The 14,733-nt window shown below is 48.1% G+C and overlaps 1 protein-coding gene across 9 annotated transcripts in view; it reads right to left on the reverse strand.

The window, feature by feature from the left end:
- The window catches only part of EPHA5 (EPH receptor A5), a 218,403-nt gene that overhangs the window by 93,858 nt on the left and 109,812 nt on the right, over window positions 1-14,733 (reverse strand). For 5 of the 9 annotated variants that reach the window (XM_054164834.1, XM_054164822.1, XM_054164827.1 and 2 more), the window contains exons 4-5: window positions 9,621-9,776; window positions 3,681-4,016 (exon numbers count right to left, since the gene is read on the reverse strand). The exons of 2 other annotated variants lie outside the window; for them this stretch is intronic. In XM_054164834.1, the coding sequence (XP_054020809.1) occupies window positions 3,681-4,016; window positions 9,621-9,776 (492 nt within the window). The remainder of the gene's footprint in view (window positions 1-3,680; window positions 4,017-9,620; window positions 9,777-14,733) is intronic. 2 more of the 9 variants (XM_054164841.1, XM_054164846.1) reach the window with 1 other exon arrangement.

Genomic DNA, 14,733 nt, shown 5'->3' on the forward strand with positions numbered 1-14,733 from the left:
GCAGGATAGGTAGCCAAGTCCTGTCCTCCATCACTTTTGCTTAAACAGAGTTGCTGTAGCTTGTATTTCTAGTTTGGCCTCAGGCATGCAGACTCCTTGAGGCATTAGACCCCTTAACTCCTCCTGTTAGCATGTCTGGGCCTTTCTTCCACTTCTCCTCCAAAAGGCTCAACAACATCACACAGGTCACAGGAGGGGATTGAACATTGGCTTCCAACTCTTCAAAGAGAAAAAAGGCAGGAGGCTTATCTGGAAACACTGCACAGAGATGGTGTCTAAGCAGAAAGGAGCCCATGGCATTTGGGATACCAGCAGGAGAGCTGCCCTGCTCTCCACCCACCAGCTACAGGTCAGTTCCATGCCTGAAGCCATGCCAGCTCCATGCTTGAAGCCATGCCAGCAGGGGAGGTGCTGGAAATGAAAAGCAAAAGGAAATTGCCTGGCTCTTTAGCCTTGGCTTAAAGTGAATCCTCTGGGCAGCTTTTAAGCCTAGAAAGGTTTTAAATGCTGCATCTTCAAGCTGCACTTCTGAGCAAGTGTAGAGTTCTGCACCTTGGGAGGAACAACCCTCTGCACCAGTACAGGTTAAGGCTTGACCTGCTGGAAAATAGCTCCATGGAGAAGGACCTTGGAGAACTGGTGGACAAGAAGTTCTCCACGGGTCAGCAATGTGCCCTTGTGGCCAAGAAAGCCAATGTACATTAAGAAGAGTGTGGCCAGCAGGTCAAGGGATTTCTCCTATTGCTGCAGCTGGCCTTGAGTCACTTCTTTGAGGGATTCAACTTCAACACAACAGCCTTCCTTGAGAATACAGCCACCATCAGAACACTCCAGAGCTGCCTCTCCTGGTGGCAATTTTGGGGGGAAGATTCACAGACCTCATTCAGTTAGAAGGGACCTTCAAAGGTCATCTTGCCCAACCCCCTGCACTCAGCAGGAACACCTCCAACCAGAGCAGGCTGACCAGCCATACATCCAGCCTGCTCTTGATTGTTTCCAGGGATAGGGCCTCAACCACATCCCTGGGCAACCTGTTCCTGTATTTCACCACCCTTCTTGTGTGGAACTTCCTCCTGATGTCCAACCTAAATTTCCCCTGTTCCAGTTTCAGTCCACTGTCCTTTGTCCTATCACCACAGGCCCTTCTAAACAGTCCCTCCCCAGCCTTCCTGGAGGTCCCCTTTAGATATTGAAATGTAGCTCTAAGGTCTCCCTGCAGCATGAGTGGGATGAGACTCTTTGAAGCCCCATGTACCCTTACTTGAGACAGGACAGAACAAGGTGAGGCTTGTTCAGAGGTATCCAAGCACCTGGCCTGTATCAGTGATAGTGTGGTCAGCAGGACTAGAGAGGTAGTTGTCCCCCTGTATTCAGTACTGGTGAGGCCACACTTTGAGTACTGGGTTCAGATTTGGGTCCCTCATTCCAAGAAGGACATTGAAGGGCTGGAGTGGGTTCAGAAAAGGGTAGTGAAGCTGGTGAAGGGTCTGGAGAACAGGGCTGGTGAGGAGCAGCTGAGGGAACTGGGCACGTTGAGCATGGAGAAGATAAGGCTGAGGGGAGACCTCATTGCTCTCCACAGCTCCCTGAAAGGAGGTTGGAGTAGGGTGGGTGTTGGTGATAGAAGAAGAAATGGCGAGATGTAGGGCAGATGTAGGTTGGATATTAGAAGAAACTTCTGATTGAAAGGGTTCTCAAAGACTGGCTCAGGATGCCCAGGGATGTGGTTGAATTCCCATCCCTCATGGTGTTTCAGAGAGGCAGAGATGTGGTGCTGAGGGCAATGGGTTAGCCTTGGTAAAGTAAGGTGGTGGTTGAACCAGATGATTTGAAAGGGCTTTTCTGACCCAAACCATTCTATGATTCACAAAAGAAAACAGTGAAGAGCATTAGGACCCTGACATTCACTCATCTACATTAAAGAGGTGCCCTCAGCAGATGTCAAACTGCCATTCAGTGATATTCCTCCAGATTTCCTGCCACAGCCACATCAGAAATCCCAGCATGCATTTATTTCCTCTCCTGGAGATATACCCAAAGGATTTGTCCCACACTTCTAGGACCCAGCCTAATTACTATGATAGGTCTCTGATGAAGCGTGGAGCAACCACACTGTCTTGTTGCTGTCTAACAAGCCCATGCATGGACACCAAGGGAGCAGGAAAGAAAGGCAGCCCTGCTGCAGGCAGCCTCTGCAGTGAGGATCAGCCCATCTCCACCTGGCTGTTAGGCTGCATACCACACTGGACTGCCTGGCTAAGCCTTGTCTAGAAGCAGGAGGTAAGGAGTGGTTCCGGTGTGAGTCATCAGGGGCTCATATGCCACCAGTTCACATTCCTGGAGGGCTCCACCAGTCCTGAATTATAGGGTAAGACACAAGCCCAGAAGGCAGAGGGAGAGACCCTAAAACACAGAGCCTGAGGGACAAGAGAAGAACAGAAATGTCTCCAGGGCTTGCAGGAGCTGTGTGATGTGCCTGGTGTGCTGATGTGCATGGAAGGAGATGTAATCATCTTCTTGCCTTCCATCACATCTGCACATGACAGCAGACAATGCAAATTCCCTGCCTGCATCCAAGGCAACAGCACCTTTCAGCTGCTGGGCAAAGGACAGATCTGAGCTCTGGGCAAAGGGACAAACTAGCCTCCTTGATCTCTGCAAAACCAGGACACAGCAAGCAGTGATATCTTGGACCTGCCTGCTTAGAGCAGCAGTGACAACATGCCACACTTCAACAGTCTGAGTCCTGTCCCTTCAGCATCACCATGCAGAAGAGAGATACATTTCCTAAGTCTCTCAAAACTATTTTCTCAGGGCAACTATCTGCAAAGTTAGGATGTTCGAACCACTTCCATTTGGAATTAGAATGATAAAGTGGGTTTGGGTTAGAAGTGACCTCCAGTCCAACCCCCTGCAGTCAGCAGGCACATCCTCCACTACATCAGGTTGCTCAGAACCTTGTCCAGCCTCACCTTGAATATCTCCAGGGATGGGGCCTCAACATCCTCCCTGGGCAACCTGTTGCAGTGTTCCAGCACCCTCCTGGTGCAGAACTTGTTCCTAACATCCAATCTAAACCTTTCCTCTCTCATTTCAAAATATTGCCCCCCATCCTATCACTGAAGGCCTTTGGAAACAGTGCCTCCGGGAAGGCATCTCTAAGGTCTCCCTGGTACCTTCTCTTCTCCAGGCTCAACAACTCCAGCTCCCTCAGCTTGTCCTCACAGCAGAGGTGCTTCAAGCCTCTGATCACTTTTGTGGCCCTCCTCTGGACTCACTCCAGCAGGTCCACATCCTTCTAGTGCTCAGGGCTCTCACAACCCTTACAAATTTCCCTTTCCCAGCAGGAGAGGCAACAGTTTGCCTTTCTGGTTTAGCTGGTGGGTACCCCAAAATGCAGAGAAGTGGGAAGCTCTCTGGGCAGCTGAGAGCAGAAGGGACAAGCCACAAAGCCTCCAAGCGTGTCCTGCTGGAAGGAAGCATGCTGAACACCGCAGTGATTAGAAGCTACGAGACACAGCCACCACCACCGCTCCCACACACGCTCGCCCTGGAAGAGGTCACGCTCAGCCCTCCACGCTGGAGGACTTCCCACCCATTTCCAGAGGCGGTCAGCAGCAGGTCCGCCCGGCCGGGGTTGCCAGCCCAGGCAGCTGCCCGCAGGTCGAAGCTCCACTTACCTGCCTGGTTTGTGGTGACATTGACGGCCACAAAGTGGCGCGCGGCGGGGGTCTGGTCGGACACGCCGTTCACCGCCTCAATCTCAAAGGTATAGTTTGTGTGGGCCAGCAGATCCACCAGCATGACCGAGGTGTTTTTCAGGCCGCTTTGCTGGGGGAGGTACCTGACATGAGTGCCACAGGCCTCACACAGCCCCGAGGGGGAGCTGCACTTCTTGCATGCAATAAAATAAGACACATCTTTCCTTCCACCAGTATCAGCAGGGGGGATCCATTCCAGAAAGACACTAGTCTCGTTAACATTGGAGATGGCACTCCGAGGAGCAGAGGGGGGTCCTGGGTTGCAAAGTGAGAAAAACACAGGGTAAAAACACTATTAGCAGTCAGCCTGCTCGCTGCTACTCACCTGCCAGGAAGCACAGGGGCACCATTTACAGCAGCACCTGAGGGACGGGCACAATACCCACCTCACCCACCTCAAGGTGTTGAGAGGAGGGGGATGCATGCAGCTGGCTCAAACCCAGCAGGAGCAGCACTTCGCCCTGGGGTGTTGCCTTTGGTGCTCTCCTTGCTCTTCCTCTGAAGGGAGCTGCAAATCTTTGCTCTGCCCAAGTCACTGCTGGCTTCTCCAGGGGCAAGATTCTCCTTTCTTGCCCCACTGCCCTGCTATTACCGGATCCTAAGAAGCAGACCCTCACAGGGCTACTCATGATGCTTTGGTACTCAGCTCAGGTGCCAAATCTTTCCTCTGTGTGCATCCGTCTCTCCCCAGCAGCTATTTGGCCACAGTGAAACCTAAGCCTGGACATCTAAATCACCTCTAAGTAGCCCACAACAGATGGTGATCTCCACAGGCCAATGGAAAGATGGCCATATCTGGCCACCCAACAGCATTCTTCTTGGTCTCTGCCAAGCTCTATCATGGTTGGTTAGCCTCAACACGCCTGCTTAACCTCACCACGCCTGCTTATTTTGCCATGCCTCCCTGCTCAGGATGGCAGCATGGTCCTGGCAAGGCTAACTGAGGAGACAAGGCTACTGCAGAGGCACCATAGCTCCTGCAAAAGGCAAGCTGCTTTCTTTTGCCCTGCTGAGAAAGGCCATGGCTGGGCAAGCAAAGCCCACCTGCAGACACTTTCAAGAGTGTTTACTTGCAGAAGATGCTGCAAGCTTTAGGTTTTTAACAGGCTCCAGTTGTAGATGAAGGGCAAACTGCAGATACATCCTGAAGACCAGGTGAAAGGACAAGCAGGAACCTCGTGCAAGAGATCCACAGCTTATATACTCAGGGAATGCTAATGAAGGAAGAAGAAAGGGGATGGATTTTAGTCACAGCAGCAGCAGAAGGCCTACAGCAAAGACTGGGATTTTTCCAAGGGAGGCAGATGAGGGAAGGCAGCAGACTGTCCTTTGGTCTGAATGAAGCTGTCAAATTCCACAAGCAGCTCTATGAAAAGAACCCATCGAGGAGCTTCACCAGCTAGAAATCCATCTGAGTTCTACAGCTTGTCTCAGGCTGTCATCATCTGGTTTTGTTGTGATAATTAAACTGGGTTTGTTATTGAAAACAGGCAGCCTTGCAAAACTGAAATTACCTTCTGAAGCAAGAGCATTTGCCTCTATTTCCCTTCCCTATTCCCTTTCTGAAGTCTCTAACATTAGCGCTGATAAAACACTGCCATGACTTCGACTGGAGATGCTCTGGTTCAATGAGGAATTTGCTGCCAGGGGAAATCAATCATCCTGATAGAGTTTTGTTTGCTTTTACAATTCAGGGAAAAAGCAGCTGAATTAAAAACCTGAAGTCAGTTTAGGAAACGGCAGGTCAGCTTTGGTTAGCCTTGTGAACACTCCAGATGACCACAAATGGGGAGCAAGCCAACCTGGAATCCCCCACTGCAGGCAGCCAGCAATAATTAGCTGATGACACCAAGATACAGCCCAAGTAAGGGCTATTTTCTATCTAATGGAAACTAGGAAACCCATCACTGGAGCTGTGAGGAGGTTTTATGGATATATTGCACACAGGGATGGGGTTTTGCCAGTTAAATTGCCCTACATTTACTTCCACTGGTTGGCCCTGGGCAGCCTGGTCTAGTTGGATGTGTCCCTACAGGGGGCTTGGACAAGATAACCTTTGGGGGTCCCTTCCAACCCAACACAATCTGTGACTCTGTGAATGCCCTTTTATTTCTACCAGTAAGAAGAACCTGGGCATTAGAAAAACTTGCTGGACAATGTGTCTTTAACTGGGGATAAATTATTACTATTAGGAAGCCACCAGAGGTTTTTACTTGCTTTGCAGAGAGGTGTCAGCTGCTCTTCTTGAGGGCTTAAAAACATCAGCTTCAATGGAGCTGCTTTGAAGCTGGCCTTCATAACCTATGAAAGATCTTTAGTAGTCTATGGATATCTAGCAATACCCAGTTTTAGGATTCTTTAAGTAGGTTAAGTAGATATCTAACAAGATAAAGCTTAGATCCACCACAGGTAGAAGAACAAAGCTGGGTTTTACCTTTAGAAAAAGTGTGTGTGGGGGGGGTGTCAGCAAAAACCTGTGGTCTGTGCTACACTCAGTGGGTCTAGCTGGGGGCACACAATTTTTGCCCCTATGTATCTGAAACAAACTAAACAAGAACTTTGCAAGCTGCAGGACAGGTCAGACATGGCAGGAAAAGGGAGAAATCAGGGATTCTGATCCCTCCTTGGACTCCCATTGCTCCCCTTTGCCTTCTACAACAAGGGGAGAAGCTCTACATTTTGGCTGCGGCTCTAAGCTAAGGGCTGGGGGAAACCCTAGCTCTGCTAAGGAGGCCTGGTTTCATTTCCCACCTCCTTTTGCCAAGGACAAATAAATTAGCAAACTAATATCTTTATTTCCTTATAAATGTACTACTTTCTCTCCTAAGCAGGTAAGATCTGGCCCTTCTGCACCACAATTTGGTAGCGAACACTTACTGAAGACAAAGATCTTGATGGGGTTTTTCTTGCTGCTATTTTCAGCTGCACCTATTCTAAAAAGCATAACCTGAGAGAGAGATTACTCTTGAGAGACAAACATCTGTATGTCCACACTCTAAGTTCAGTGTAAACTCTTTGTGGGTAAAGAATTACACTTAGTAGTAGTAAGTAAACCTTTCAGCTTGTCCCATGTTTCTTAGCGTTAAAAATACCTCCCCAATAGGCTCTGAAAAGCAACAGGGCTACTTGCCAGGGAGGGAGGAGAAGGAGGGGGAAAGGAAAAGAGAGAGGGGAAATCCATGTTTTCATTTGAGAGAAGTGCTGTGCAAGGAGATGAAGCTAGGATTAAGGAGAAATAAAGCACTGTGACCTCCTGCCAAACACATCATAATATGAAGAGAACTCTCAACTGCTCATCATGACCAAACAGGTTTGTCAGGTTTCGTTGGGTTTTGTGGTTGTTTTTTTTTTTTGTTTGAGGGCAATAACTACTTCAGGCTGCAGCACAGCACTGTTAATTTCAAAATTGCCAATCATTACTTATAAACCATGCTTAAGGAACTGGAAAAATGAAATAAAACTGTGGTTTATTTCCCACGCACCCCCTGCTGTACTTAACTGAGGGTGGTGTAGAAGTTTTCTTCAGTGCTGCTGCTTGTAGTGGGGAGATTCGTGCAGCCTGGGACTCAAAAGTGTTTACTTTAAACCAGGAAAATGTGAATTTATAGTTATACTGGCAAGGAGGGAGGCTCTGCAGATGCAGAGCAGAAAATGGACATTGATGTATTCTCTGGAATTAACTAGATTTCAAGTTGAGGGAATCCTATGAATATTATTAACTTCTGCAGTAATAAATAATAATAATAACAATAATAATAACATACAAAAAGCTTGCAAAGTTTTCCTCCCAGATATGGCTCAGGTTTGTCCTGCTTTCTGTTTCAGTTCACAGTGAGATGCTTCCTTCCAGAGCTAAGTGGACTGCCAGGGTCATTGCCTACACTTCACTGTCCCTGCCTAAATTTACAACCTGGGGGAGCATGTGAGCCCTCCTCATCACATCCAGGAAAACAGTCATGGATTTAGGATAAAATCCCAAGAAAAGGTGAGTAGAGCAAGCAAGAAGGATGCAGAGAAGACTCAGATGTGGTCTGCTTTTGAAGTGTAAAGTGGAAATGCCATCAGAGAGAATGCAACATCCTCAACTACTCTGGGTGACAGAAACTGGGCAGTGTTTTGGTCAGCAGCAACTCTCACCTGCCCCAGCAGCACTGAAGATCTGGCCAAGCCATATCCTAATAAGAGCTTCAGACATCTGCCTGTGTTTTAAACCACCTAATAATAGGCTTTTAATGTTTTAAACTACCTAATAGTAAGCATTTCATGTTTTAAACTGCTTAATAGTAAGCATTTAATGTTTTAAACTACCTAATAGTAAGCTTTTTAAAACAAAAAGGAAACAAACAGTGGAACAAACCTACTCAAATATTAAAACCACCACCAAGCTTTGCAAAAAGAACAACAACAACAAAAACCCCAACACAAACCCAAGCAAGCACTCTCCTTTACCTATGGTTTTTAAGTCAGGCCAAGGGGCAAAATGGACATCAAGAAGCTCTGGTATCAAAGTTATTCAGGCTGTACCCCACCCTTGCTGCCCTTCCAAAAGACACCAGCAAATCTAATGAACACACTGAGAAGTGCTTCTGTGACTCACTGCCCCAGCCCACTTTGATCCCACAGTACCAGCTACTGCCACAGTGCCCTGAGGCTGTCTTCTCCTCCCCTGCAGCAACACCTCCCAACAGCTACATGCTTTCTGCTCCTTTGGCTGGTAAAAAGGAAATGCAGAGTTCAAGGGCCCAAGTTCTGCTCCTGCAGGCAAGCAGAGACCTGCTGAGGGCAACTCGCTTTGAGAGAGTGCCTCAGCAACAGGAACAGGCTTCTTCTTTGGCTTTTTGAAGTGCAAACTTGGGAAGCTAAGAAGGACACCTGTGTTCACTGGGATGAAGGCACAAAAAGCCACTATTGTGAAAGGCAACAGTATGAAGTCACCTCTGTGCTCTTGCTCCGTGGCAATATGAACATGCATGGACTCACAAACCTACTTTTACCTCCATCACTTCAGTTCCTTCCAAGCTCTGTCTGCTCCTGCCCCAGCAGTTCAGCTTCTCCTGGGTTCTTTCTAACCACTTTTGCACTGCAAAAATCCCATTCAGAGCACAACAGGCCAAGGTCAGCAAACACCCGTGGCCTGAGCTACACTCGCTGGGACTAGCTGGCGGTACACAAATTGTGCCCCAGGTATCTGAAACAAACTGAACAAGAACCTTCCAAGCTATAGGATAGGTCACAGATTGCAGGAAAAGGACAAGATCAGTGATTCTGACCCCACCTTGAACTCCCAATGCTCCCACTGGCTCCCTACACCAAGGGCAGAAGTTCTGTATGTTGACTTCGGGTTTGGAGATGGCATTTCCCCCCACAGAGTTTTGAGGCTACCCTGAAGAACACACATCTTCAGCTGGACTGGACAAGTGTTGCTCTCTGCTTGCTGGTTCACCACCTATGAGCTAAGAGACGAGACTAAGAAGGACCACACAGACTCCATCTATCCATGCATTGTCTCCTCTGCATGTGTGCCCTGGTTAGTACCCAAGCACACACCAGTGTGGAGGGCTGAAGGCCATGCTCTTGGCTGAGTCCACCCATAAAGAGACAGCAAGAGATGGAGCATCCCTTTGCTGCAAAAATTCTTCCTGGGTTTAAGTGCCAGCTTTTGAAGCAAAAAGCTTTGAAAAGTCCTTCTATAATCAGGGATATGGTAGGCAAAAGCCAGTGAGACTACAAGTGTGGTCAAGCCTAGTTCAGACTCCAGCCCAGAGCCCAGGAAAGGACATTCATTTGGATCATGAGGTCTGGTCACAGCACAGGAACAGCTCCAAAGGATTAAACCCAACCCTAGAAGCATCTGCTTACTTGTACAGGCCATGGTAGGTGGGTCTGACTCCTTCCTAAAATAGTGTTCTTCACACAGGCAAGATGTGGATGCTTCATCAAGGGTGTAGCTGTGAGGGGGACATTTGCTGCAGGATGGACTGTGGGGTGAAGCTTTGAAGAACCCAGGTCTGCATACTGTGAAAAGAAGAACCACAAGCTAAGCTCTCCCAGCATAAAATTAGTCTCTTCCCATTTTCTTTTTATTTTTGTTTAATAAAAACACCACCACCACCACCCCCCAACCATACCTTCAGCTAGAAAACAGACAAACAACTTGCAAGCTATTTGGTTTGCAGATTTAAAATCAGCTGTGCAACTACCAGGCAGTGCATACTTAAATATCTGCATGGAAGGAGAATGAGAAGCCCTGCATTATTATTTTATTTATTTATTTATTTTCTTTCCCTTACCATCTCCCTTGCTGGGTATTCATTTTCCTTCCTGAATGCATTAGAGGGAACAACTTCTGCTGGGTTCTGCTTTATAGAAAATGTTTATTGCATTTGGGTTTGCTGATTTTAATTTTTTTTTTTAATTATCATTATGATTTTTTTCACTGAGCCTTAAAAAAAGCCCAAACCAAACCCAAACCAGGTAAAATACATCTGGTGGTTTTCATTTCAGATGTTGCACACCCAGAAATCGATGTCCCTGGCAAACAAACAGCAGCACTGTGGTGGAGGATGAGCTCAGGATTGACAGTTTGAAGACACTGTGATAAGGCTGCTTCCCTAGGGTCTTCTCCCCTGCAAACCTGTGATGAATTTTAAAGTGCTCCACATAAAACAGACTTGTTCTGGGGCCTTAAAAACCATCTCATTCAATTCCCCTTGCAATGGCAGGGACACCTTCCACTAGACCGCTTTGCTCAAGGCCCCATCCAACCTGGCCATCAGCTCCTTTGGTATTGGGCAACCAGTTCCAGTACCTCACAACCCTCACTGTCAAGAACTTCTTCCTAATCTTCTCCAATCTCAATCTCCCCTCTTCCAGCTCAAAGCTCAAAGTCACGCAGACTATTCCTCCCAGCTCCGATATATCCGTGTGACAAGGCACAGAGGCCCTTTTCTCTCACAGAGATAATAGATGGGTAAAGGGAGCTAGGGAGTGCTGTTGGGTTTTTTAATTATTATATTTTTAACAAATTTGAACTGTTACCTAGTTCCAGACTCCTGAAACAAGTGCTCTTGATTCATGGGTTTATAGAATGGTTTGGGTTGGAAGAGACCTCAAAGATCATCCAGTTTTGACCCCCTAGCCCAGGTTGCTCAAGGCCTCATCCAGCCCGGCCATGAACACCTCCAGGGAGGGGCCACCCACAACCTCCCTGGGCAGCCTCTTCCACTGTCTCACCACCATCACTGGCAAGAATTTCTTCCTAATCTCCAGTCTCAGTCTCCCTTCTTCCAGCTCAAAGCTACTGCCCCTCATCCTGTCACTCCAAGCCCTTGTCAAAAGTCCCTCCCCAGCTCTCCTGTTGCCCCCTTCAGGTACTGGAAGGCTGCTTTAAGGTCTTCCTGGAGCCTTCTCTCCTCCAGGCTGAACAACCCCAACTCTCTCAGCCTCTCCCCACAGGGGATGTTCTCCATCCCCCTGATCATCTTTGTGGGCTCCTCTGGATCCCCTCCAGCAGTTCTGTGAACTGGACACATTTCTCCAGGTGGGGGTCTCAGCAGAACAGAGTACAGGCAGGTCCTCCCACACCTTCCCTCAGCTCCCTTTTCTTCCCACAGGAGAGGCAGAGAACAAGTAGTAGGACTGAAAAGATTCATAGAGGTTTTTAAATCCCTAATTTCAAAAACTGCTGATCATCCAACTCGTGCTCCACAGCCAGCTGGCTGTGAGCTCTGCAGGACACAGCTCTCCCGCCTTGTGACCATCCACCAGCACTGGTGAGTAGACCAAGAGCTGAATTTTCTCTTGAAGGCTGCTAACTCCACTGCACATTCCCCAGTCTGCAGCACAGAGCTAAGTTCTTTTATTTACTTCACAGCTACCTTCCAAAGCTGCCCTACCTACATCAAGGACTTTGACAATCTCTGGGAAGCCTTCAGGGAGAGACCACCAAATCATGGTCTCTACTCTGTCCTGGTGAGGCCATGTTTGCAGAAATGCATCCAGTTCTGGGCTCCCTGATTCAAGATGGACAGGGACTTGCTGGAGAGGGTACAGAAAGGGCTACAAACATGAGAAGGGGACTGGAACACATCTGTGATGAGGAATTTGGGCTGTTCACAGTCTGGAGAAGAGCAGCCTGAGGTGGGGATCTCATCAATGCTAATCAATACTTCAAGGGTGAGTGTCAGGAGGATGGAACCAGACTGTTCAGTGGTGCCCAGTGACAGGACAAGGGGCAACAGGCACAAACTTGAACATAAGGAGTTTCATCTAAAGATGAGGAGGAGCTTCTTTAAATTAAAGGTGGTGGAACACTGGAACAGGCTGCCCACAGAAGCGGTGGAGTCTCCATCTCTGAAGACATTCCAAACCCACCTGGATGTGTTCCTGTGTGACCTTTTCTAGGTGACCCTGCCTTGGCAGAGGAGTTTGATTCAACGATCTCCAGAGGTCCCTTTCAACCCCTGTCATGCTGGATTTAGTGAAACGGCTCCTCTCTACCCTCCAATTTTTATTTCCAAACAAATCAAACCCAGTCACAGAGGCAGGGAACCAAGATGGGGGAAGGAAAGCACAAAAGCCCCGTGCCACATAAAATGATGCTCAAGGCCACAACTTGTGTGTGCTGGATGTAATTACCCTTCCAAAGAGGAATTGAATTCATCTCATTAAGTCCCATCATACAGACACAAAATCATTACAGCACAAGAGTTTATTGTGCTTCTGTTTTTCCTGTTGCAAAGCAGCAAATGCAAAGTAAGTCACTTTGCCTTGACAGCCTACCAACGAGGGGCAGCTTGCTAACGGTGGTGGTGACATGGGGCTGAGGTCAAAGGCAGTGTCTGGTTTGCGTGAGGAACTGCAGAGCCAACAGATGCACAACAGCCAATAACCCATCTTTTAATGAGGGGTGGCAAATAAACTGAGCTGCACCAATCTGCCTATCATCTGCAGGCTCACATGGTTCAGACAAGTCCCTCCTCTATCCAAAAAGTCTGAGGAGGAACATTCAAGAGCAAGGTTCCAAGCTGAGGCCTCATAACAAACAGCCAGCAGAGCAGCGTGCAGTCAGGTCCAAGGGAAACAGTCTTGTGTTGGCCAGAAGGGAAGGGGTTGGACTTGATGATCTTCAAGTGGTTCCTTGAAACCCTACCATTCTGTGATTCTGGGAATGCAGGCACAGGAGAAAATAGAATCATACAATTGTTTCAGCTAGAAAAGCTCTTTAAGATCATGGAGCCCAACCACTCACTAACTCTATCAAGGCTGGTAGAGTTACAGGGAGTACTGAGTCCAGCTCTGGAGCCCTCAACACAGGAAGGATGTGAACTTGGTAAGAGCAGGTCCACAGGAGACCACAAAAATGATCAGGGGGCTGGAGCACCTCTGCTATGAGGACAGACTGAGGGAGCTGGGATTGTTCAGCCTGCAGAGAAGGCTAAAGGGAGACCTTAGAGCAGCCTTCCTATACCTGAAAGGGCCTACAAGAAGGACAGAGAGGGGCTGTTTCCAAAGGTTTGAAGTGACAGGATGAGGGGCAATGGTTTGAAATGAGAGAAGAGGAGATTTAGATTAAATGTTACAGAATCACAGAATCACCAAGGTTGGAAGAGACCTCATCAAGTCCAACCTGTCACCTTATTAGGAACAAGTTCTGCACCATGAGGGTGCTGGAACACTGCAACAAGTTACTCAGGGAGGTAGTTGAGGGCCCATCCCTGGAGATATTCAAGGTCATGCTGGACAAGGCTTTGAGCAACCTGATCTAGTGGAGGATCTCCCTGTTGACTGTAGGGGGGTTGGCCTGGATGGCCTTTGGAGGTCCCTTCCAACCTAAACCACTCTATGATTCTAAACCCTCAGGACCACATCTCTGCCTCTTTGAGACACCTCCAGGGATGGAGATTCAACCACCTCCCTGGGCAGCCTGTTCCAATTCTTAACAACCCTTTTGGTGAAGAAACATTTCTTGATGTCCAATCTTAAACCTCCCATGCTGCAACCTGGGATTTAGTGAAACGGCTCCTCTCTACCCTCCAATTTTTATTTCCAAACAAATCAAACCCAGAGGTCTCATCCAACCCCTACCACTCTGTGATTCTATGACACAAAAGATAGGACAGCTTTGATGAGGTGCTTCAGGCAGCAATAAACAGGAATTCTGTGATTGAATGGATGCTGTGAGATGAAAGCTGACCCAGGAACATCTTACACCTTACAAAATGTCCAGCTGCCCTACACCTTCCATCTGCACCCACCTCAGGCTACAAATGTTGGAAGCAAAGACCAGCTCCAAGGCTCTCCATAGCCACATCGCCATGTCACTAAAAACACCTGATTAATAGAGGTGGGAATTGCATTTTTGTCACTGGAGATGGAGAAACTTGGAGACACAACCCTACAAGCCTTGAAACACCAGGAGATATGAACAAGGTCCAACCTATTACTGCTCGCTTTGTACCCCCATGATGCCTGGAGGATAATCTCACAGTACTTAAGTGCTTAGGATCAGCAAAGTGACATTTCATATATCCCAGAAGATAAAGCTCCAACAGAAATCACACTGTCTGCCTTACAGAGCACCAAGTCAGTCTCCACAGTCATCAGGAACGACATGAGCAGCTGCTTAGCCACAAATGAAGCAAGAAAACCTGTACACTGTGCTCAAGGGGCGAAGGAAACTACCAGCATCCCAGTCTGTATCAGCAATGGTGTGGCCAGCAGGACCAGGACAGTGATTGCCCCCTGTAATCAGCACTGGTGAGGCCACACCTTGAGCCCTGGGTTCAGTTTCAGGGCCCCCACTACAAGAAGGAAATTGAGGGGCTGAAGCAAGTCCAGAGAAGGGTAAAGAAGCTGGGGAAGGTTCTGGAGAACAGGTCTGGTGAGGAGCAGCTGAAGGAACTGGTCATGTTTAGCCTAAAAAAGAGAAAGCTGAGGGGAGACCTCATTGCTCTCTACAATTCCCTGAAAG

This window comes from Dryobates pubescens, chromosome 1 (assembly GCF_014839835.1).
Source record: "Dryobates pubescens isolate bDryPub1 chromosome 1, bDryPub1.pri, whole genome shotgun sequence".
NCBI lineage: Eukaryota > Metazoa > Chordata > Aves > Piciformes > Picidae > Dryobates > Dryobates pubescens.